This window comes from Pituophis catenifer, unplaced genomic scaffold (genome assembly GCF_029215685.1).
Source record: "Pituophis catenifer annectens isolate HBS135680 unplaced genomic scaffold, rPitCat1.0.hap2 SCAF_2, whole genome shotgun sequence".
In the NCBI taxonomy this organism is placed as follows: Eukaryota; Metazoa; Chordata; class Lepidosauria; order Squamata; family Colubridae; genus Pituophis; species Pituophis catenifer.
Window position 1 is genome coordinate 74,571,565 of NW_027256882.1, and position 25,564 is coordinate 74,597,128.

Genomic DNA, 25,564 nt, shown 5'->3' on the forward strand with positions numbered 1-25,564 from the left:
GTGGTCCAAAGTCCTCTTTTCTGATGAGAGCAACTTTTGCATCTCATTTGGAAACCAAAGACCCAGAGTCTGGAGGAAGAATGGAGAGGCACACACTGCAAGATGCTTGAAGTCCAGTGTGAAGTTTCCACAGTCTGTGTTGATTTGGGGAGCCATGTCATCTGCTGGTGTTGGTCCATTGTGCTTCATTAAGTCCAGGGTCAACGCAGCCGTCTACCAGGAGATTTTGGGGCACTCCATGCTTCCTTCTGCAGACGAGCTTAATGGGGATGCTGACTTCATTTTCCAGCAGGACTTGGCACCTGCCCACACTGCCAAAAGTACCAAAACCTAGTTCAATGACCATGGGATTACTGTGCTTGATTGGCCAGCAAACTCGCCTGACCTGAACCCCATAGAGAATCTATGGGGCATTGCCAAGAGAAAGATGAGAGACATGAGACCGAACAATGCAGAAGAGCTGAAGGCTGCTATTGAAGCATCCTGGTCTTCCATAACACCTCAGCAGTGCCACAGGCTGATAGCATCCATGCCACGCCGCATTGAGGCAGTAATTGATGCAAAAGGGGCCCAAACCAAGTACTGAGTACATATTCATGCTTATACTTTTCAGAGGTCCGATATTGTTCTATGTACAATCCTTGTTTTATTGATTTCATGTAATACTCTAATTTTCTGAGATTGTGAATTTGGGGTTTTCATGAGCTGTAAGCCATAATCATCAAAAGTATGACAAATCAAGGCTTGAACTATCTCGCTTTGCATGTAATGAGTCTATCTCATATATTAGTTTCACCTTTTAAGTTGCATTACTGAAATAAATGAACTTTTGCACGATATTCTAATTTTTCGAGTTTCACCTGTATATTGAAGGTGGACAGTTAGGAAAATTGTATTTGGTGTAGTGGTTTCCAATTTCATACATTAAATGGTTCTCATGGCCGCATTCCCATTACTTTTGGGGAAATATCTGGCTTTGATGTAGTTCTTTACTTTGTATTTTTTAATGTTACATTATACGAACAAAAGCAGTTTCTGAAATAGTTGAGATATACCATATCTCAGGGAGAAGGCGGTATATAAATTGAATAAATAAATAAATAAATAAATAAATAAATATTAAGAAGGTCTCTAGCAGTTATTTGATTTCTCTTTCATGGTCAACATCACCATTCAAAACTGGAGGGAAAACAGATTGATTTCATAATTCACCATCTGGACCTTGTGACAAAATGGCTCATAGTGACCTTGACACATGAAACATAGAATCTGACCTTTTATACTTTAGAGGCAACTATTGAAACTCAATTAATGTTTGTCTACAAGGCAGTTTAATAAGTCTTCATCTAAATAGATGAGAAAAACGAGGAGCACCTTTCTATGCACCTATAAACATGGGGTAAAAAAATATCTTCATTCAAATCTGTTACAAAGAAGTAAATTAGTTGTGTGACTTATATTGCATATGATTCTTTCTATATCAGATCTTCTATATTTAATATTTCATTTGCATTCTTAAGAAGTTATCATTCAGGATTATGTAAAACTGACAGCTGCTTATAATTATATCTTTTTAGTGTGGAAATAATTTAAAACATCTGCCCTTATTTCAACATTTGCAGACTTCAACTCAGTGAATGTCTTTTTACCTAAAGTCAAAGTTGAAAGAAACAACAAACTGTAAGTATTGCTACCAAATTTCTTGCATTTCATTTGTATTTACAACTGGTTTTATCAGCAAAGCCATCAAACAGCTAATTGTCTTTTTTTAACATATATAATTTTGGATTGCTAATGAATGGCAATTTTTGCTCTCACAGGGATTCAGATGCTCTTTTTAAGATGGAAATACCAACAAAAATAATTGTTGATATCCAAATGATTGGACTCTTCAGTTATTTAAATGAACACAAGGCATTTTCACTACTCAGTTTATTTAAATATTTGTTTGACAGCTACAGCTGTAGAGTTTTATAGAGCCTCTGAATTAGCAAGGGTAAGTGTAGGTTATCTTAGTTTCCAGCAGGCTTCCCCAGAGAAAAATGAGATTTGCTGCTTATGAAAGGCTAACACTACTTAAGTGGGCATTAATGTTTCCTCTGAGACTTGGATTCCTGTTTTTCTATATTAGGAGAAACAATTTTTCTCAGAATTTACTGCTATGTTAATACTGATTCAACAATCTTTAAATATGTTGGGCTTTTTTGCTATGTACAATGTATTGTGACAGTTCATATATTTAATTTAAACTCAGGAGTTTATTATGAAAGCAAAATAGCTGTCATTTTAGCGCACACATACATTCCGTTTTTGCATATCCAGGGACATTTTCTGTCGTTTTGAAAAGACAGATGTAAAACAATATAAACCAATATAACTCTTGAAAAATTATTTGTTTGAACTACCTTTTACAAGAAACAATACATAGGAAAATTGAACTACTTTGTACCAAATGTTAACAGTTTACATTTTTACAGTTTCAAGATCTCAATCTAAAGAGCACCATTATTTATTAAATAATAACAAGTGATGACTTTTCATGCTATTTAAAACACACTCTTTAAAAATTATCTATTGCAACTTTCCTGTAAAATATTAGAAAAAAATAAAAATAAGAATAATATGTATTCTGAAAAGCAACCAAAAATGGCTGCTTGTTGCAAGGAGGCAGAGGCAGATTTTTTTTTCTTGCTTTCCTTCCCAAAAGCTAGGTGCATCTTATAGTCCATAGCGTCTTAGAGTCTGAAAAATACGATAATTTGCCTTCTTAGGATAGAAATGAACCTATTTTACAATGTATGTTGGATAAAGGAAATTCCCCAAATGATTTGGTAAGGTGTAAGGTGACAAAGTCTCAGATGAGACCAAAGGTAGCACAGCCTAGTTTTAGTGAAATGTACATGTTGGGAGTTGAATAAAGGTGTTGTAGCTGATGGGATTTGGACTGGATGGCTTCTAAGCTTGATATATTTTGATTTTGGGGAAGGATTTATGAAATCCCTGCCAAAGATTTAGGATTTGGAAGCACTTAGTCCATGCTTTTCCACCTCCATTTCCCCTACACATAAATGTATCCATGGAAATTATCAGGCACTGAGCTCAACTTGGATGAAGCTTTTTAAAAATGAAACAAATTTTTTTCTTAAAGAAAATGCATCATCGTGGTGGCGGCGATAATAACAGCAATAGCAATAATAATCTAACAATCTTCAAACTATCCTTGATTCAACTATCTGAGACTAAATACGACTTGCTTCTGAGAAGGCATGAAATATGGCTAGGTCTAATTTATGCAGCATGATCCTAAATTTATATTCTCAAAATAAAACCATATTTTGATAGGCTTACATCCAGGTAAATACACATTGGATATAGCTTTAATGCTGAATGCTGAAGATGATCAAAGAAAAGAATTTTTATTCCTTGGGTACCATATCCGGATGTTCTTAGATGTATTTGGAAATGATATGACAAAAGTTCCCAGTGATCATAGGAAAAAGACTAATCAGAACTGTTTGCATATCAAAACAATAATAAGCAAATCCTAAAGTTAAAATAGGTAAATGAGAGCTTCTGAGATAGAAGAAATAGAGTCTTGGGGAAAACAGCATGAATTAAATGCCCACAGATAACCATAGATTTTAAAAATACAGAAGGTACACTGTACACTGTAATTTACAGTAACAGTGGTTATAGTGTATTTCCTATTTCCTATCACCTACCTCCTCCCACTTATGATTGTATGACTGTAATCTTGTTGCTAGTATCCTTAAGATTTATATTGACTGTTTTCCTAAGTGTTGTACCTTATGATTCTTGACAAATGTATCTTTTCTTTTATGTACACCGAGAGCGTATGCACCAAGACAAATTCCTTGTTTGTCCAATCACACTTGGACAATAAATAATTCTATTCTATTCTATTCTATTCTATTCTATTCTATTCTATTCTATTCTATTCTATTCTATTCTATTCTATTCTATTCTATTCTATTCTATTCTATTCTATTCCATTCCATTCCATTCCATTCCATTCCATTCCATTCCATTCTGTATTTCCAAAAAGTTATCAACTGGATATATCAAAAGAAGCACACTGATTCACAGAATAACTAGGGTATAAATCCCTGCCCAGCAGTAGTGGGTTGCAAATCCCATTGCTACCGGTTTGCTCATGAGCACGCAGAAGTGTCCAGGCAGGTGGTCGGAGCCTCCCGCTGGCGCTGCTACCGGTTCACCCAATCCACAACCCACCACTGCCGCCCAGGAAATATGATACGCAGGATGCAATGTTGCTCCCACTTCTGCCTTTCCTTTCCTAGCCTAAGAGAGAAAATCAGGGAAACAGCAAAAGAGCCTAATATTGCAAAAAGAGGCAACTTCATTATCCACCAGTAGATAAATTTAGTTCATGGTAGTGGGGTGGGAGGAATGTCATGTAAAGAAATGATTTTTAGTATTGAAGAAATGGTTAATAATAGAATGAAGAATAGTAGAAAGAACTCTGTTTAAGTACAGCAAGGATGGAACCAATCAAGAGTTTTGAAGTAGTGAATTTCTTGCATACCGTCCTTTTGATATGGCCAGCAGTATGGAACATAACCATGCACTGAAAACCAGGTGGGATTTTGGTTCTATAGAATGACTCACATTCACTGGAGAGAGGAGAAGGTGGGTGGAATCTAATGTGCTATCTTTTTTTTTTTTTTTTTTGGCCTGGGATAGTGTGCCAACATTATGTTGCTAAACTACATTTTGCCTAATCTATGAGGTTATTCATTCCAGCACTGATGCCAAAAAAGTAAACAAAAACAGGACAACAGATGAAGCTCTCTTCTGAAACTGTACGTGATTTTAATTATTTTCTGACCCTCTGACGCATGTGCCTCACTTACAGAACCTGTTGTGAAATGGCAAGTTCTGAACCTGAAGCATCATTTTATGTGTTTTTCTGACCTCGGTTGTACAGATGCCTCTCTTCAGTCCTAATAATTTTTGTATTAAAAGTCAATGGATTGGCTCTAAAGTGTTCCCTGTGCGAACAAAAGTTTTATGTTCATTTCAAATAGGAGTGAAATTTTTCCAGTGGAAATGTGGAAGACTATCATTGATCCTCTCTTTGACAACTGCCCAAACTGGTCCTCAGCTGCCAGGGAAAAATGTGTCCCACTACTGTCACTGGCCTGTGCTTGTTATTAATAGAGGAAAACAATTCTGAATCCTCTTGCTGGGTTTTTCATCTTTCTGCCTGATCCCACTTCTGAAACAAAGTAAAGTCAGGGAGCTAAGGGGAATATTTTAAAAAGCACAGCCAATGTTACTGAGGAATGTTCCAAAATTTCAACATGAGTCAGAAAATGTCAGCTGGTTCAATAAGCTTAAGAATATACTGATTACCTCAAATTGCTGATATTGATATATAACACCCTAAATGCTATAAGGCTTTAAAAAAAAAAAAAACAGAACGGTTATTTGAAACAAATATTCTTTCTAGTTCTTAGATTAATTTTCACTCCAATATTTTCCCCAAGTAGATAAAGCAGAATAGGGCTGGGGGCAGTAGTTCACAAGAACCAATTTTAAAAGGTTTCTGAAATTTTGCAAATTGATTGAGAGCAGAGCTGAACCACTATAGGAGATGTTCAGGCTGAGTCTGAGGGAGGGGTCAAATGCATCATAAGTCACGAGTCCTTTCATTTCCACAAAAGATGTAAGTCTGTGAACACCTTATCTACCACCAAACTGCTTTGACCATTAGTAGTTCAGATTCTTGTAAAGAACTTAAACCTGCAATAAATCTTTATATCTGAACTGCCTGGATCTCCTGATTTCCCTGGCATTTGACAGCCACTATGTCATACACATTGATCAGCTGTTCTGCAGCTAGTGGCAGGGTAGCGACAACAGAATAACAGAGTTGGAAGGTACCTCGGAGGTCTTCTAGTCCAACCCCCTGCTCAATTAGGAAACTCTATAACAGCAGGGCCAATTCTTCAACATTTATCAGCATACCACAAGGTAGGGGCAAAATAACTTTTCTCTCTGAAGATGCTATAATTCTTAGACAATTAGGAAATCATGTTACTTGTTATTATATACATACTTCAGCAAAAGAAGAATTAAAAATACATCCTCCAACCCTATCTTCAATAAATGCTCTGAATGCTAGATTAACAATATTATGCTCAATTATTTAGCTCAATTACTATGCAATTCTAGCCTTCAACTCCCAGAACTCTCCAGCTCCAGGTGACTTAAAGTCCACACATCTTCAAGGTTGAGAAATGCTGCTCAGCAGTTATAGTTGAACTTGATGTGGGTTTTATCCAAGGCACTCTTTTCAAACAGAGTTGACCTAAGACCCACAACATACAGATACCCCAATAGTGAACCTACCCTTTAAATTACATGCTTCAGTGAAATATATTTTCCTGTAATTTGTTTGGAAATGGAGATTGAATGATATTGCTTTTCACAAAAATAATCATTTATTGAGGCATGCCTATTATGCTTTTTAAGACATGAGAAAAAAGTGACAGAATGTATTCAGATACCAACTTAAATACCGAGCTGCTAGTAAGGTAAAAGTCCACCACATAGTTTCATTGATGGAATAGATTCCATTTATGAGACAGAGAGATTAGCATCCTACTGACTCCTGCAGCCCTCCTACCCAAAACTTTTTCCAGTGAGGACCTCAAACCTCCAGATCAGCTTTCAAGGCCAAAAAAGGTTGCAGGAAAGAAAGAGGAAAGATGCAGGGTTTAACGTCTCTTTTTTCCAGCTGTGCTACATATTATATTACATTATTATATTCAGATTTGTAATACAAGAACAGACCTATAACTGCGATAAAATTGTTGGCTGCCTGTTGTATCACTGAGCTTCTGATTCTGCTTTCCTCTTATATATGTATGTGTGTGGGGTGGGATGGGGGGAAATGGCTTTGTGTGTGTGTTAAATATATATCTTTTTTTTCAAGGCTACTTCTTTGGACCGTGGAAACATTTCCTGTTAATATTTCCATACTACATCCAAGCAGAGCTTTTAAATGTAGCAGAAAGTGAAACATATAGAGTTTCTGTTTCCTTATTGGTATTTTTTTTTGTAAAAAAAAAAAATGCCAGTGGGGTTTTGTTTCTGCATTTTAATAATACTGTATTTTGCAGTAAAGAGAAACACATTCAATTCAAGTCTTAACTTTCACTTTTTACATAAACACAATATATTCAAAACATGTATGATTTAAAGTTTTGTGTGTGTGTGTGTGTGTGTGTGTGTGTTTTGAATAATGGCTCCGTCTGTTTGGATTCCTGTGAAGGCTCTGCCAGACTCACTAGATGGTTATAGATGGCAGTGTTATGCTGCCCTCTAATGTCACATTCTATACAGTTCATCCCTGGCACTAATAATCCTCTATGGAGAACAGGGATTCATTCAGTTAATGTCTACCTCTTTTCAATATTAGAAGATACAGATGCGTAATGATTAATACAGGTGCATTAACTAAATTTCACTAATCTGGGATGCTTTCTCAATACAGACGTAATCTACAGAACATTGATTCCATTGAATAATTATATAAAGATACAGTTTATAATCGTAGCAGGGACCAAATCTTCAACAGGGTTACTCAGGTATAAAATAAACAGAAAGTTTGTTCAAAATGTCACTTGATTTCTGCATATAGAACTGCAGTCTTTCTCCATCTGGTGTCCTCCAGCTGTCTTGTATTCTAACACTTATAGTAATCCATAGCCAACATGGGTTTTGGAAAACATCAGTTTGAAAAAGAAAGATACTTTTACTAAAATAATTTTATTCCAGCCATTTGTACCAAAGATTATATCATCTCTCAATGGACCATAAACGTTTATATTGGAAAATCAAGGATTTTTCTCAAATTCACTTCTTGTGTTTGACTAGAAGCCAGCCAGTATGGCCACCAGCAAGCAATGATGGAAGTTGATATATGTGGAAGTCACAAGGCAGGATGTTTGTTTTAGACCTGAGCATATCATATCACATTAGTGTCCAAATAATTAAACAGGAGCATTGTTAAATTGCTTTCATGAGCTCCACAACTAGCACCTATTGGTGTCCCCCCCCCCCCAAATTAGAATGGAATTGTAGGTCAATCACTGAACTGGCATTGTGTTTTCAGAGGAAAAAAATGAATCAGGTATTTGGCTACCCTTAGCATGTTACTTTTTTTTTCTTCATTTCTGTCTTGCTAATATTTTATTAAGCAAGGAACATAAACAAATCCAGTCCTCTAAATCCTAGAAACCGAACTGATGTGAAGGCAATTTTTGTGACGCAATTACTTCGTACATATAATGTCTTCTGAGCCAAAAGAAATTCAATTTCCCATGAAATAAACAATTCTAGTAATCACAGCACCACTTTAAACAAACAAACAAATTGTTGGTCATCAAATGGGAATTTCCCATCATTAGTTATCACTAGAAACAGTTTGATCATTGGAGTTCATTTCGCCAACTGCTCTTCATGCCAGAAGCATCTCTGGGCAACATAACTTACTGGAACCTTCTTTAGTGTGAGAGTCTCCAGATGGTCTGGAATTACAATTCCCAGAATTCCCAGCAACTATGAGTTGGGAAGGGGAGAGTTACTCTCAACCTATTAGGAAGGCACCAGTGTAGATGATGCACCTTAGGTGCAGAGACTGCACCTGAGATGATGTTTATAGGGTGCATTTTCAACTTATGGGTCAATTTATCTAGGCAAGTAGAAATAGCATTACAATTAGATTTAGAATTAGATTTAATTAGAATTAGAATTAATTAGAATTAGATAGTGAATTCAAAGTTCCCGATTCTAAGTTCATAACTTTATCTGTGATCTTTCTAGTGGAATGATTGTGTATGGTAACGAGCCAGAAATGTCAGTGATGTGAGGATAGAAAACATAACCACTTTTTCCCATTTTTTAAAAACCTGCTGTCATGAATTACATCATTTGCCAGCTAGTCCTGGATCATTTATTATTGTTAGAATACATTACATAGATCCCTCTGAAACAGGGAATTTATGCGATTTAATTTGTATAATGGCAAAACCATAAATAAAGAGAAGATGACAGAATAGGAACCCCTGTCTCTGTTGTAACTCCAATTTATCATGGCAATGATCCAATTCAAATTTATATTTGCATATTTCAATAGGCTTAAGGACATACAACCTAGTATTGGATCGAGGGTTTTGTGAGCATCTCAAAAGCATCAAAGAATTGATCTCCATAGTGGATATTATTCTAAGAAACAACATAACCTTCCTACTTCAAATTCCATTTTTCATTTCCTACTCTTTTATGACTTTTTTTTTTAAAAAAAGAACACTGGTCAAAAGCTTGTTTAACAAGAAACTCTGTAGCCTGGCCAAATTGTCAAATAAAAAAATAGAACTTACTTGATATACAAGGACCATAACAATGTTCCAACAGGCTCTTGAACTATTATTCATAATGGTATGCCAAGCTGCAGAAATATACTGAAAGTCTCCTGTCCTAAAATGTTTCAGAACCATTCTCTCTTCTACTATAGCAGCTTGTATCAAGGAGAGAAAGAAACAACCTAGAACTAAGGAGAAATTTCCTGACAATTAGAGTAATTAATCAGTGGAATGACTTGCCTCTAGAAGTTGTGGGTGCTCCAACACTGGAGGTTTTTAAGAAGAGATTGGACAACCATTTGTCTGAAATGGCATAGGGCCGTGATGGTGAACCTATGGGACACGTGCCAGAAGTGGCACACAGAGCTCTCTCTGTGGGCATATGTGCCATCGGCAGCTGCTCTTCCAGGTTCCAGAGCACGCATGCCGAAGTGCTGAAACTGGATCGCACATGTTAGAACCCGGAAGAGAGCAGCTGGCTGGTGTGCATGCATGCCGGACCAGCTGTCCAGCACGCATGCACGCAACAGAACCCAGAAGAGTAGATGCTCTTTTCCGGGTTTTGGTGCGTGCGGATGGATGCATGCATGAGCTCCAGTTTTGGCACTCGATGCCGAAAATGTTAGCCATCACTGGCATAGGATTTCCTGCCTGAGCAGGGGTTGGACTAAATTGATCTCCAAGGTCCCTTCCAACTCTGCTTTTCTGTTAATTCTGCACCCAGCTCTAACCATGGCTCCAATTTGGTAACCAATTTTTTTCTGCTATTTCTTCATATTTCTTTTCACTCATCCATGATCCAGCCACGCCATATTGGAAGTAGCCACTTGCGGTCACTACCTCTGGTTTCACCTGGAGGAATCACATTTTGTTTCTGCAGAGACATCTGTCTGCATAATGCTCACCAATATTTTCTGTTTTGTATCTTTCATGCTGCTTTGTTGACAAGAATCATGTCATAGTAATGACTGTTGCCATTACAATCATGTATATCCAGACGATTGCTCTAGTGCAGTGGTGTCAAACTCATGGCATTACAGCATCGTCATGTGATGTATCGGGACTTTCCCCCCTTAACTAAACTGGACGTAGGCATGTGCATCACACATCCAGCCCGGGGGTTGGGAGTTTGGCAGCCCTGCTATGGTGTGTTTGTTTTCCATGGCTATCCAGTAGCTACTCAGCCTCAAAGTCAGAACAAGATGACACGGCCCCTTGAGGCCATCAGTACCATTCTCTTAAAGGCCTAACTGAAGATGGAGTTCATGTGTGATTGGCTGCTTCCTCCCTCTTTAACATATGTTCCTTTACTTGTCAGCTGGGTTCATGAATTCAGCAATTTTTCACCCAGATTGTATTGGACACAGGTAGAGAGAAGAATTGTGCTGATAAAGAGATTGCATGAGACCCTTAGTCTCAGCTGGGAATCTTCACCTTTAACCTCCATGATATGGATGCAACAACTGAAGCCCTTCATGTCCAAGAAATGGTACAAGAGAAAGTTTTCAAAACTTTTTTTTTTTTTACAATAAGCTGGTACAAAAGCATATAATGCCGTCGGCCAAACAATGTCGACTGACGGCCCCCAGGGGGAGAGCCTTTTCTGTGGGGGCACCTACCATCTGGAACGGGCTTCCCCCAGAGTTACGAAACATCCAAGACTTACGCATATTCCGCCGAGCCCTGAAAACATTTCTATTCCAACAAGCTGGTCTGGCCTAACTCTCCCTTTTTAATTGGCTTTTAAACTGTCTTTTAAATTGGGTTTTAAACCTCTTTAGATAAATTTGGATGTTTTTTTTTAATCTTTGAGCCTAAATTACTTAATCTGTTTCTTAATAGTTTTTAACTTCTATATGTATTTGTATTTATTATGGCTGTTCACCGCCCTGAGTCCTTCAGGAGTAGGGCGGTATACAAATATGAAAAATAAATAAATAAATAAATAAATAATATTTTTCTCCAGTGTTGCTGCATTTTAAAATAGAACCATAGGAATACAGGAGGGAAATCTTGGCAGACTTTTTTGAGGTGTCCCAATAACATCTTTTAATCTCCTGACTGAATCTGCTAAAATGTTTAATATTAACTAAGCCAAATCCAAATGTTTAGAGGGATAAGGCTGCAATCATAGCTTATTATACAACAGAATCAAATGATTCCAAATGTATAATATGCAAGCATCCTTCTGATAAATATTCTTATTGCTTCTGTTAATTTATTATTAAATTCTGATGTTACATTATGTGTCCATCCTAAGAAACTAATATTTTATTAAATCCTTTAATGCCATTCTTTTAGTAACATTTGGTGGTGTTGAAACCCTTAAGAAATGTCTCTCTGTGTTTGTGTGTGTGTACACAAACCAAACTAACGCGTATGCTACTCTTAAATAAATATCAAAAGAACAGACACATCACAAAAACTGTTCTTATAACAGTTAACTAAGACATAGAACTAATAGTAATAGAAGTGAATACAGGTAATCCTTGATTTACAATAGTTCATTTAGTGACCATTCAAAGTTACAACGGCATTGAAAAAAGTGCCTCATGACTGTTTTTCACACTTATAACTGTTGCAGCATCCCCATGGTCATGTGATTAAAATTTGGAAGCATGGCCACTGACTCATATTTCTGACAGTTGCAGTGTCCTGGGGTCATGTGATCCCCTTTTGGGTCCCCCTGACAAGCAAAGTCAATGGGGAAGCCTGATTTGCTTAACAACCAGGCTACCAACTTAACAACTTACAACAAGAAAGGTTGTAAAATGAGACAAAATTCACTTAACAAGTATTTTGCTTAGCAACAGAAATGTTGGGCTCAATTGTGGTTGTAAGTTGAGGACTACCTATATTGCTATTTTTATTTTAAATCCAGGAAAGATCCTTATTCTGTCTTTTTAAAGGAGGGGAGTGAGAGGGCTTGTATAACAGTTCTACAATTTATAAATTAGAGTCTACTTAAACATGACAAATAGAGGCTTTTAGCTAGAAGTACAGCATTCCATTTCTATGTAAGTGTACATAATTGCTGCAATTTATGGCTTTGCCTTTCTGCATTTTTAGGCGTCTGAGTCCTTAACTCTGCAACTTGCACTTGTCTGAATCATCAAACAATTCCCATTGTCATTTATGCTGGATCTCATACTGAAATCCCTGTAGCATTTACGTTAATCAACTATTTTTTGAAACAGTTTCCTGTAGAAGCAATAATATGTCCTTTTTTAAAAAAAAAAAAATGCTACATTGGCTGTATGTTGAGAAAGAGTAAAAATAATATTAAAAAAAAAACACCTTTATTGAGTATTTCATGATCTTACCAGAGGCCTCAGTTCAGGATGAGTCAGAATATATCCATTATTCGTAATTGCAAATGCATATCCGTGAATGCCTAGCTACAAGGAAGAACAAAAACAAGAACACATAGAATAAGTATGTCCTTTGAAAAGCAACAGGTGAAGTAGCTGCAACACAATCCCAGCAGGAGATTATTTTGCCTGTCTTCCCACTGGGATTTTCTAAGAAAAGTTCCCTGAAAATTCAATCTTTTATTGTTTTAACTTCAAACATACGGTTGATTTCTTTATTGCACTGGTTAGTTGCTTGTGTTTTCTAACTTTCAGCCTTTTCCAAAGAAAGTGGTCTGAATATTTTTTTTAATATTCTATTTTTAAGCTTGTTTCCTTCTTCCATCTAAGGTTTATTCCTTTCCTGAAAACCAAGTTGATAAATTCTGAGATTTTTGTCCCTGATGGTGACCTAGAAGTATTTTGATTATACAAATTACTTTTTTTGTTTTATCATTCCCACTCACAAGGATCAATGTAGAGATATCCAGTGTGGCCAGCTACCTTTGAAAATGAATCCTATTAAAAAAAAAGGAGAAAGATTTAACTAGACCCTAACAGGTGACACCCACTACACGTCACCATACAACACTCTACATTCTGAGTGAATTTATTAGTGTCCATTGATACTGAAGCTCAGAAAAGTCCTAGAAACCATTTTGTCCACTTCACAGAAAAAGAGAGCTGCCTGTGGTAGCCTAAATTAGAGAATTGCAGAAAAAGAGTGAATAATTAAATAATAATAATTTAAAAATAATTAATTGAGAGGAAGGAGAAAATAAAAAAAAGTTATTATTGGGTGGCATATGAAGGTTTTATTCTTTTTTTTTAAAAGAGCAATGTATGAATCATGGAGGAATAGGGTGGAGGCAAAGGATGGTTTGCAAAGCTAGAAAGGCTGAAATAATAAATATACTGAGTGGCCCTGGATTAAAGTAGATTAGACTCCTCATGGCTGCATTAAAATGCCATCTACCAGTTCTTAAACTGGCATAAAAGTATGCTAGCTTAACATTTACTTCCCAAAGGCTGAACTTCATTCTTGCTCAGTAACATGGCAGGTAAATGTCTCTGCCCTTAAAAACTGAATGAACAACAAAGGAAGCAACTAGTGGAGCCCTCTGATTTATTTTCCCCCCAAATATCAGCAGTCTGGGTGGGGGACCATCTACAAAATACTCTACACCCATCTTCATTTTATTTTATTTTATTTATTAAATTTGTATTCCACCCATCTCGCCAGAGGCAACTCTTTAAAAGACGTCTCAACTTTTCAGGAAGAGGGAAGACTTAGTAATTTTTGCTTTATGTCCCACAAAACAGTGTGGGTGGGCTAATCAGAAGTGGTGGGAAATATTTAAAGAATGAACTGACATTTGGTGGGGTAACAGATGCTTTTATGAATAATTTGCTTCAGTAAATTGAGAGAATGACAAAAACAAGGGGCCAAAACTTAACCCAATTAGAACTACACCTTTGATCTTAAAAGCCTGAGAAAGAGCAGAAGAAGGGAAAAATGGGTTGAGAATTTCCTGCTTTACCAAGCGATTTCCACCTCACTAAGAATCATTAGCCTAGAGTGAGTGGGGGATCCAGAAGAATAGTTGTGAGGTGCGGTAAGAACAGAGGCAACCAGGCTTCCTAGTTTTTCCCTTAAAGCCCTACAGGAAAGAAAATGTAGCTTCTGACAAGCAGCCAGGAGGGACCCAAGCCATTTGGCTCCTAGAGCTGCAGAGAAGCAGAAGCCCAAGTTCATGGCTTCTTCTCAAGCTCGTTATCTCTCCAAACATCAAAGACAAAATTAGTTCTATTGTTTCTTTAAAAAGTACTCTTAACATTTACAGCAGCCTAATTAAAAAAGAGGGTGCACTGTTATCTGCAGCCTTTCTCAGTCAGCCTGAAGATGGAGTGTAGGAAACAGCTGATTGCACCCAACTTGTGTACACAGATACATCCAAAGGTTAGTGCTCTATTAAGAGAAGATTAATTTAAAAACAGGTCTAGTATGATTTCCAGTATACTGGGAAATAAGCTTATCTCAAAGAAATGCTTTTTGTCAAAAGAAGTAATAAGTTTTAACATCTTTTACCTGTGTTTTAATTAAGCCTTATTGCCTCTTGATCTTTTGTGGTACAGGTAGGTCACTCTATATAACTTGAGGCTGTTTCCCAGAAGATTTATTTTCATTTAATTTTATGAGCTGAAAAAGTTGCATGCATTTTGTAAACCAGGTTTGGTATATTTTAACTCTTCCTTTCTCTCTTATTTTCCAAACAACAATTGAGCTGCAGTGGCACAGTGGTCTGCAGTACTGCAGACTACTTCTGCTGACTGCTGGCTTCCTGAAATTTGGCAGTTCAAATCTCACCATGCTCAAGGTTGACTCAGCCTTCCATCCTTCCGAAATTGGTAAAATAAGGACCCAGATTGTTGGTGGCAATATTTTGACTTTGTAAACTGCTTAAGAGAGGGCTGTAAAAGCACCACGAAGTGGTATATAAGTCTAAGTGCTATTGCTATTTGGATTTATTTATCTCTTGCACTTCTTGGAAGACAGGCAGTGGCAATAATAAATATTAAGCAGAGGAAGGATGGTAGAGCCTGGTTATTTAGACCTAGTAGGCTTCTGGAATAGAAGCTCTGGAATCTCCAATGTTTTATTCTAGCTGTGGCCTAGCTGGGCTGCTACACAATTTATTGACATTGGATAATAAACACAGATCCCATAGATCTCCAGAATGCAACATCACAAATGAACAATGGAGCTTGTTCTGGGTGGCAAGGCAATCACTTTTTCCCCACATTCGCATTGGAATACTGTAAGATTTATGTGGGAATTTTTACTTTTCCCCCCCTTCTGAGTTCTTCCACTTCATGTTATAAGGAAATAATCTGATATGAATAAAAATAAATTTCCAATTTCAGACCTAAGAGAGGTATGGGAAATAATCTAAAATAATATGGTGTTATATTAGCCCTAGAAGTTTACGCATAATCAAATTTAGCACTATACTTATTTCACTAAAAATCCCATTCTATTTGACAATGCTTCTCTTACACAGCTGAATGCACTCATTGATTGCAATAAATGTACCTCCAGATCAATGATGTGCAGTCGTTAAAACATCCCTTGGTGGAAAACTCACTGTTAATAGCTTTCACAGATGTTCTGCATAACCCAGCTTTACCCCCAGGATGCAAAAATGATCTAAAACCTGCTGAGAGGAGTCCCCACCCCCCGGTAAGTTATTTTGTTGTGGATTTTTATACAATGAGAATACAGCTCTGTTCTAAAATTCTCTGATTAAGCATAAAAGTGATAAAATGTTTCAAAACAATGTTTAGCTCAATGATTTTAAGCTAACCCACCTGTCCTGATCAGGCACATTTTAAAATAGTGATGTCAGGAGTGTCCACAGAGTGAGGTCCAAAGCTACGTAAAGGCATTCTTATTTTATTGCCATTTACACCAAACAGCTGGAATTCTGGTAAGCTGCCAGAGTATAGAAGTCTTAATAAAACTGATCTTTGGAAAAACTGAAAAAATTGCCCAAATGTGAAAGAGTTTATGTTTAAAAACAAAACTCCTTTAAAGGATATCAGTAATCATTTCCATGCAGTAAACTACAATGTGATTTCATATCTAAGGTATGAAAAGAATTTTCTGATTCCATAACAGTATTTTCGGATGTGATCTCTAAATGTAACTTTCTCAGACAACATTTGTGCTTTATTTTTCATAAGAAGGAAGCATCTATTACAGTGACCGGCAAAGAACTGGATCAGTTGGAAAAATGAAGTTGATGCTGCTGAAATTTAATAGAATTTGATGCACCATTATAGAGTGAGCACATGTCTTCAGAGAGTATATAAGATCACAGCCCAGCAGTAATCATGTCAGTCTTGCGCAAGACATTGTACAGTGGCTTCTACAAGTAGAATGGACTTGTTTGCTTCTACCAGTTTTCTTTTGTGATAAAAGCAATTTTTTTCATAGAAGTGTTTCTTTGGACATAGCTCTATACATTTTTATATTTACAATTCTACAAATACAATTAACTTTGACTAAGTAGCAATTTACAAATGGATAAGTTACCTTGTATTTTGGAATTGCCTTCAGAAGTTCTTTCACTGGAACATCTGTGCCCACAACTCCCAGGAGAATGCCTTTTGATCTCTATTTTAAAATAAATATATATTTAATATTGGGTCAATAAACAATTAAAGTCAGAGGTTTCAACCAATCAGTTTAATCCAACCTGGATTAAAACTGCACCAAGGAATACATAAAAAGAATGTCTTTATCAGGCTGACTGAGCCGAAAAACTGGAGAGAGAGAGAGAGAGAGAGAGAGAGAGAGAGAGAGAGAGAGAGAGAGAAAGAGGCAAGGGGGCGTGTCTAAGAATTTACGACTCAGTCTCTGGGCAGATCCGACTGTAGCAACCCATTCCTGGACTATTCCGCAGCTACACTGGAGAACCGTAGATGATATGCAACATTTCAGCTGATAAGGACGCTTTCTGTTAAACTCTTTGAGTCTGGAAGTGTATCATGGAAAAACGTTGCATGGAACTATGCAATTTACTTTGGTTTCTCTTCAGATCGTATAACTCTTTCACCTTTTATGGAAATGTGCAACTTACTTCCCCAGCCTCCTGATCCTGCTAACTGATACCTCAAAGGGAAGTATTAAGTAAAAAGCAGTTTAAAAAGTTAGAAACGAAGCAGAATGTTAAAAACATATTAAAACTTTGTTGAACTTATTTTTTCCTTAGGCAACTTTATACCATAAATGCAGACATTTGTTCTAATCAAGAATTCTATAGGAACAAAAATAAACGTGCATGCATTTGTGTTTATGTATATATATATATAGTTGATTGTGTATATGTGCAGGGTGCTACTACAGGCAAGAGTTTTATACAGCCAGATACTGTATAATGAGTTCAGATGTTTGAGACATAATGCAAATAATCTAGGAGCAGTTAACATGCTTACGTGTAATTGAAACAAATAATTTTCAAACTTTTATAACAATTTTTAGGTTTTATATCCTGTTTGATATATTCCCTTTCCCTTTTACAAGCTTCAATAAACATGCAAATAAAGAGCTTGGCATTCTCAATTTTGTGCTTCATGAATTCATGACACTATATTTCAAAAAGTATTTAATGCTCATTCGTATTAACAATGTGTGCTTTTATTTCAACAGCAAATATATGGGGAAACAGCAGAATCAAACCGAAATACCCATGATTTCATCAAGCCATTCAAATACTGTATGTGCTATAGTTTAAAAGCTTTCATTTTCCAGCCGATGACTGTGGGAATACTTACAGTCTCATTTTGCTTACTAAATACTGGCATGGCAACAGTGGTCATCAAAACCAATCCCTGATCGTCAGCAAGCTATGTTTTAAAAAAAAAAAAAAAGATCAAGAGAACACAAACTAAGGTCACGATCAAGCCACAGCAATGAAGACATTCAAAGGAAGAGACTTCTGATTTATTAAAATAATAGCATTTAAGTATAAACCTAGGTTGCATTGTTCTGGGGCATTTCAAAAGCACGGGCTAAGGCTCTAATAAAAAGTCTTCTCTTTAAAGAAAGAAAACACTTGGTGATAGTTCATTCATCTGTTGGATATAAGATGAAAATTTTGTATTCATTTTCTGGACATTTGGTTTCTCATAGGAAACCACATCCCCCCCCCCCCAATAATCACACCACTGCAATAAAAAACCATGGGGCATTAATGACATCAGTCTTCAGCTGGTTTCTGCATTCTGTTATTGATGAACAGCGCGACCACAGAGAAATCCCTGTAATTTTGGTAACCTTGAATTCTCAAAATGAGCAATGTTAAAACGAGTAGATGATAATCTTGCTAACCTCGGCAAACTCCCGGCTCACAGATTGAATTATTCAGGCGAACACAAATGTCAGGCAAATTCCAGATAAATAGAAAAGCATTTCTGCATAGTGACTGAACCCAACTCCAATTTGGTTTCCACTGTCAGTCAGTCTAAAGCTTGGACCCATTTAAGATATACATTGTAATTAAACATGTAGTAATTCCATATTAAGATTGCAAGTAGTTGATATAAAAAAAGGGGGGAATTTTTTCTTTACAAAATTAATGGTTGATGAACTTTTCTGAAGCTGTTCCTAAAATATAAGATAGAGTTTTTCTTATATGATTTTCCAAGTCCCAGGAGGTTTGTCTGGCCTTAGTATGATTTAAGTATTGAAAATGTAAACTATGGTATATTGTGTGAGACAAGCACAAAACTAAAAACCCATGACTAGATATTAGATACTTCACTATAAAATACATATGTAAGAAAAAAGTTTTACTCATTAATCTTCTACTACCAGCAATACTATTCTATTGCTGGTAGTAGAAGAGTAAAATTAAAGCCTTCACATACAGTATGAACAAAAATGGATTGCGGTAGGAAAACATTTCTCTGGGATTTTTTATTGCCTCAAGAATTTCTTTCACACACAATTCTTATATAGGTCTTCCACAGCTTCTTCCACCCATTCCATCTATTTTTATTACATCCACAGCTGGTAAAATCAGCAGGTTTTGTCGCTTGTATTATTCCAACTAGAAGCATAAAGTTGTACTTGGGCATCCCAAAACAAAAAATGCCAATTCACAAAATATTTCCATACAGTTGTTTATAAGTACAAATGATGCTCTTAAAATAATTGCTGCAATGTGAATGTAAGTAAGTTTAACCATGTTGGGAATGGCTTGGATTAGGTGACCTAATCCAGAGAAACATGAGGGCTTGAGCTCATTCCAAGAAACCAATATGAGTAACCATTGTAATTCACATGAAGATAAAGTAAGAGAAGGAGAAGCATATTCTCATGTTCAAGATTCTGTTACTATAGCTATACTAATAAAATTAGTTTTAGATCTATATGGCAATGGTTTCTTAATCAGGTCTATTTTATAGGGCTGACATCAAGAGCAATTCCAAAGTTATCCTGCTCTCCCTACCTTTGGCTCATGATAATTTAAAACTCCCTGGGCTGCCCTTCAAATCCTTTTTAAAGAACAAGTTGAACATTGGAGTTTCGCAGGAAGAAGGAAGGAGCAAAGTTGATGTTCTGAGACATTTTTTAATTTTTATTTTGAGCTTCATCTGAAGACATCTGAATAACTGCTTAACTGCAGAGGTTGTGTCTTGAATAACTACTTTCTACTTGGCCAACTTCAGGGAAGAATAAATTCAGTTCCAACTGTGATCCTCTAAAAAGTAAACATGAGGATGAATAGACATGAGTTCTCAACTGGAAGTTTCAATACTTGTGATATGTTCCTTTTTCAACTAGAAAAAAAACCACCTGACATACTTGTAGTAAATGCAAACTGGTAGCAATCTTCAAAGAAAAAGTTAAAGGACTGCAGCAGCAAGTGGCTATAGTTTAGCTGATGAGAAGGGATAAAAGATTTCTTAGCTTAAAGAAGAGAGATATTACACAAAATAATAGTTGATGCAATTCTCCATAAAACAAGAAGAGAATAAATCTGGTGCAGAAAATATTCTTCACTGTAGCAACCCAGAAAGAGTTTTAATAAACATTTAATAAAGAGACACTACAGAAGAGAAGGAGAGTTGGTGGCTCTCTAAATGCCAGAGAAGATGCCTTATAAGAAAGAAGAGTCACAGTGGTTGGTGAGTCACTTCTATAAAGAATGTATAAAATACAATATACAGTATGCTGCTGGATACTAGATTCACTGTCAAATGTGCTATCTGCAAGGAGCTAAAATCAGGATGTAATAGAATGACTTCCAGGAATTCTCAAGTATAATTATCCCCTTCCTATTAATAAATGTGGGAACCAGTAATAATTCAGAGAGCAGCCACAACTACTGGTATATCACCAAAGATTTTACCAAAACATTGAAAGAAAGGTTAAGCCCTGGGGGCTCAGGTGATTCTCAGTTTATGGAAGAGACCTGAAAAAAAGAAAGAGGAATACTGCAAATCAAGGACTATCTACACAAATGATATTGACAGGAAAAAAAAAATGACTCCTGGGACCACAGCTTGAGTTATCCACATGATGGTCTGTGGGCATGAGAATTTCACAAAGAATGATTAAAACAAATATTTAGTCACAGTCGTGCTAGTTTGATTTAAGGGGACATCAAATCCTGTGAGTTCCAGAAATAAAGAAACAGAAAATAGGATCTCTGATGAACATTTGCACATAGTAGAAAGTAGGGTCATTACACAAATGGATCACTCAGTGAAATATCAGAAGGAATACTTAAACCTTGTAGTTTTCAGTATCTAAACAGCGAAGTTCAGCATCTGGGAGTAACAAGAGAAGGCCTAAGCTTTGAGTATGGAAAATTAAATGTAACTTAATTATTTTAAGAGATTCACTAAGATGATTCCCTTGATTTAATATAGGACTTGAAGGATACAATTTGTTAAAAAAAACAAAATGAGAAGAAACAGAAAAAGAAGAGTTGTGATAAATCTTGAAAATGCCTAGAAAATGTTCAGAAATCAAAATGAAAGAACTTGACAATGTTGCAGAGGTTCAAACAAAAACAATTCTGTTGCTGGTGTTTATTATTCCTATTTATTCAAATAGCAATAAAAACTGGCTGGTGGTTTGGCCCAATTCAGAGCAATGTTTTTTAAAAAAAGAAGATCCAGTAAGCTATGCACCAGTCAGTCTCACATAATACCAGTAACAGAAAGGATTCTAGGGTTAATCGTCAAGACCTTTAAGCATTTGAAAACAATGCATAATTGCAAGTAATTAGAATTGGTTTGTCAGGAACACATTTTGCTTGAATAGCTTTATCTCATTTTTTGATCAGGGAATTTTCTTAATAGACTTTAGGAATGTTGTAACTGCAATATATCTTGATTGCAGCAAAACATTCAAGAAAGTACCTTCTGAAACCGTACATACCAAACTAATCCAGTTTGGGATGGATGGCACCACAATTAAGTGAATAAAGAAGAGGCAGAAAATTGTATTAAAGTGATCTCATCAAATTAGAAATTTGATTTCAAATAAAGGTGCAGTCTTGGATTTTTTTACTCTTCACTATTTTTATTAAGTACCTAGAAGAAAAAAGTGAAGGCATGCCCCATCCAACCTGCAGGCGATACAAAACTGAGTGGGACAGTTAATACCCTAAAAAATAGAAATTAGAATAAAAATGAAGTACACAGTTGAGGAATGAGTTGAAAATAAAATAATGAAACTTAACAGAACATTCCAACGTTCTGCACCCAATAGAAGTAGATCATCTTCTATTGCTATAGTTAACTAAGCAATCAAAGAAATTTATATGGCCGCCCAACTCACATATGTTGACACTAGGACTAGGTGGTTTATGACATTAAAAAAAATCCAAATCATAAAACCCATAAAATCCCACCCACTCACAGTGATAAATAAATCATACCAAACACCTGATTGGCTCCATATAGCCCTGGGGGAGGGGAGGGGCAGGCCTGCACACAGAACCATGTTTTCAAGGCCTTCTGGAAAAATAAAAATAAGTGGGAACCAATCTTCTTTCTGGAGGAATATTTCATAGGGAGAGAGCTACCACTGGAAAGGCCCTTTTTCTTGGTCCCACCAGATGTATTTCCCTAGTATATGGGACCTGCAACATACCCTGCCTCCCCCACTCCCCTGGTGCATCACTAGATCTAACTGGAGTCCTTCAAATACCCTGGCTCCAAGTATGTAGGGATTTATTTATTTATTTTATTTATTTTATTCAATTTGTATACCGCCCTTCTGCTAGTGGACTCAGGGCGGTGCACAGCCAGAACTAAAACACATACCAATACAAAATTTAAAATTATTAAAAGAATTACATAACTTTGGCCCAAATTTAAAACAATTCAAATTAAAACAATTAAAACAAGTTAAAAAGCTAAAAAACTAAAAAAGACTAAAGAAGGGGGGGGGGTTCACGCCAGCCCTGCTTGATGGAAAAGAAAAGTTTTCAGGGCACAGCGAAAGACCCGGAGATCCAATATCCTTCATATCTCGGGGGGCAAATTCCAGAGGGCAGGAGCTGCCACAGAGAAGGCCCTCCCCCTGGGGGTCGCCAGCCGACATTGCCTGGCTGACGGCACCCTGAGGAGTCCTCTCTGTGGGAGCGTACTGGTCGGTGGGAGGCTATCAGCGGCAGAAGGCGGTCCCGCAAATTTAAACATGATAACCAGCACAATTTTTGCAAATGAGTTGATGCCTGAACAAATCTTGGCTTCCACAAAACTATGCAGGCTGATGTATTTTGAACCAACTGAAGCTTCTGGATACTATTTAAGTACATCCCCATGTAGAGCACATTACAACAGTCCAAATGAGAGGTGAACCAAGACATAGATGACTGTGACAAGGTGTTGGTCCAGATAGGGGTGTAACTGGCCCACCTCTCACAGTTGTGTGAAAGCTCTCATGGTCACACCTTGAGTAGAAGTTGTAAATGCAGGAGAATCCTCAAATTACACACTGGGTCTGTCTGGGGCAGGGCAATCTCATTCATGATCAAAGATGGCAATTTTCCAAGAACCAAGAAAAGGTGGTTGCAGCATCACTTAATTCAAAACAGGCAGTGGTACCCAACTGAGTATCATCTGCACACTGATGATATCTCACCCCATGATGCTGGATGATCTTATACAGCAGTTTGAAATAAATGACAAATAGGAGCAGAAAAAGTACTGACCCTTGAGCAATCCTGCAAAATAGGAGTCATATGTCAGACCTCTCCCCGCCCTCCCCAGATCATCACTAACTGAAAATAGCCTGAGGAAAGAAATTAACCAGGAGAACACAATGCCTCTCCCCACCCCCACCCCGGCCATCCAGAGCCATGAACATTGTTATGCACTTAGAAAATGTATGATAACTATGGAAAATATGGACACCTGATTTAGTAATATGAAAAAATGATTTATACCACTCAAACATAGGGATTTCCCCCCCAGGTTAGATTTGGCAGAATTAGTTTTATTACATTAGTCATATAGCACAGAAGTCCCCAACCTTTTTGGCAATTTTTCCATGGACCGGGAGAAGGATCTGTGGAAAAACAATTTTTCCATAGGCTGGGAGAAGGATGGTTTCACTTTTGCTTGCTCACCTTCTTAAAAGTTCAAGATTTGCAAAAGATATTGCAAAATCTACTGTCTGAGCAATTTATGATCCATTCCTACATAAATTGAAGCAAAATGATCTTTCACATGGTCTCTGTCTGCAACGGGCCATAAACATCAATATTTCTAGTAATTGTGAATCACTGGATTTCAAATATTAACATAATATTTAATGCAATTTGTTTTTGTCATTGTCAATACAATTTTATTTTTATTTTGAGGTCTTCTGCATTCCAACCTCAAATGGAAGGATGTGTGTTCGTCCTTTGAAATGGAAGAATAATTAGATTAAACGTACTAACAAAGTCCAGATTCTTCCACCCTATTGCTTTGATTCTTAAAGGCAAACATATTGCTGCTTCATCTTAAGTGCTTTCATGAAAGGGTATTTTCTTACATTTCATGAGGCGCTTCCATTTCCATGTGTAAATGGTGCACGTAAAACATTTAAGCAGACAGAAAGAGATAATGATTTTTTAGGGGGGGAAGCATTTTATATGTTGTACTATTAGATTCCTTTTCTCTATGTGTGGGTGTACATGTGTGGGTGTATTATTGTAGAATCACCTAAACAGTCACATAACACACACACACACACTTTAAAAGATGAAAATCAGATTTAAATAATAATAAAACTTTTCAGATTCACAAGACTCCAGGGCAAGTTCTTTGTTCCCTTTCTTGCTGCATTCTTGAAGAACTTCCTCCCTCTGTTGTGAAGCCAGGATTCAGTGGGGAGGAAGAGAAACCTTGAATTTGGAGAATTTTCCCCAAAATAGAGTAAAGATTTAGTACTAAGGTACTAAAACCCTGGTAGTACCTTCTCCGAACTTATCAATTATTGTCCCACGTACTCATCCTTAGAGATGCCATTGCCTTTGGTACCTGTCCTTCTCCTGGGGACATCTTCCCTAATTGCTCACTTCTCTCTCCCCACTGACAGTGGTGGAATGTCAGGACTTGCCCTCCATCTCTTGAGAAATTGAAAGCTGGGATGGATCAAAGGGGAGCATGTCTTGGCATTCACACACAGTCCCAAATATGAAAGGAGCCTTACCCTTTAAGGGATATTGTCCTCTTTTAATGGGCAAAATATGATTGGTCTTCAGATGTGTCTATGTCCATAAAAAAAAAGTTTGACATATCTACACCTACAAAAAACTGTTTGGCCTTGTCCACAGCAGGAAAGCAACAATGCAGAGACAGGGATATTGGAGGAAAGGAAGTATTGGGGGGTGGGGGGATAACAGATGTGTCTATTCTCTAGTAGCAGACTATGGGATCCAGTGCTGGGGTTTATTATATGGATTTTGTCTATTGTGTTGTTGGCTATTTTAATATAAAGCGTGAGCTTTGTGCTACAGCTAGTTAGTTTAGTTTATTTTTTTAGTTTATTTGATTTATATACCGCCCTACTCCCGAAGGACTCAGGGCGGTGAGCTAAAACTTATGAATTGACTAAGTGACAGGAATTTTCTGTAACTTATGAACCTTCCTGGTTTCTTAATTCTTCTAATTAATCTTTACTTTTGAAACTAATTCCTGCCTATTTTCAATGTTTCCATAACATGTTCCATTCTTAAACCATTTCTTTACGTCTTTATACTTTTTTAAAAAAACAGAATTTAGGTT

General features: G+C 36.7%; 1 protein-coding gene across 1 annotated transcript in view; it reads right to left on the bottom strand.

Annotated features, from left to right (window-relative positions):
• Nucleotides 1-25,564, bottom strand: part of CACNA2D3 (calcium voltage-gated channel auxiliary subunit alpha2delta 3) — a 579,692-nt gene that overhangs the window by 109,535 nt on the left and 444,593 nt on the right. The window contains exons 15-17 of the mRNA XM_070933639.1: nucleotides 18,101-18,172; nucleotides 16,860-16,940; nucleotides 12,737-12,811 (exon numbers count right to left, since the gene is read on the bottom strand). Of these exons, the coding sequence (XP_070789740.1) occupies nucleotides 12,737-12,811; nucleotides 16,860-16,940; nucleotides 18,101-18,172 (228 nt within the window). The remainder of the gene's footprint in view (nucleotides 1-12,736; nucleotides 12,812-16,859; nucleotides 16,941-18,100; nucleotides 18,173-25,564) is intronic.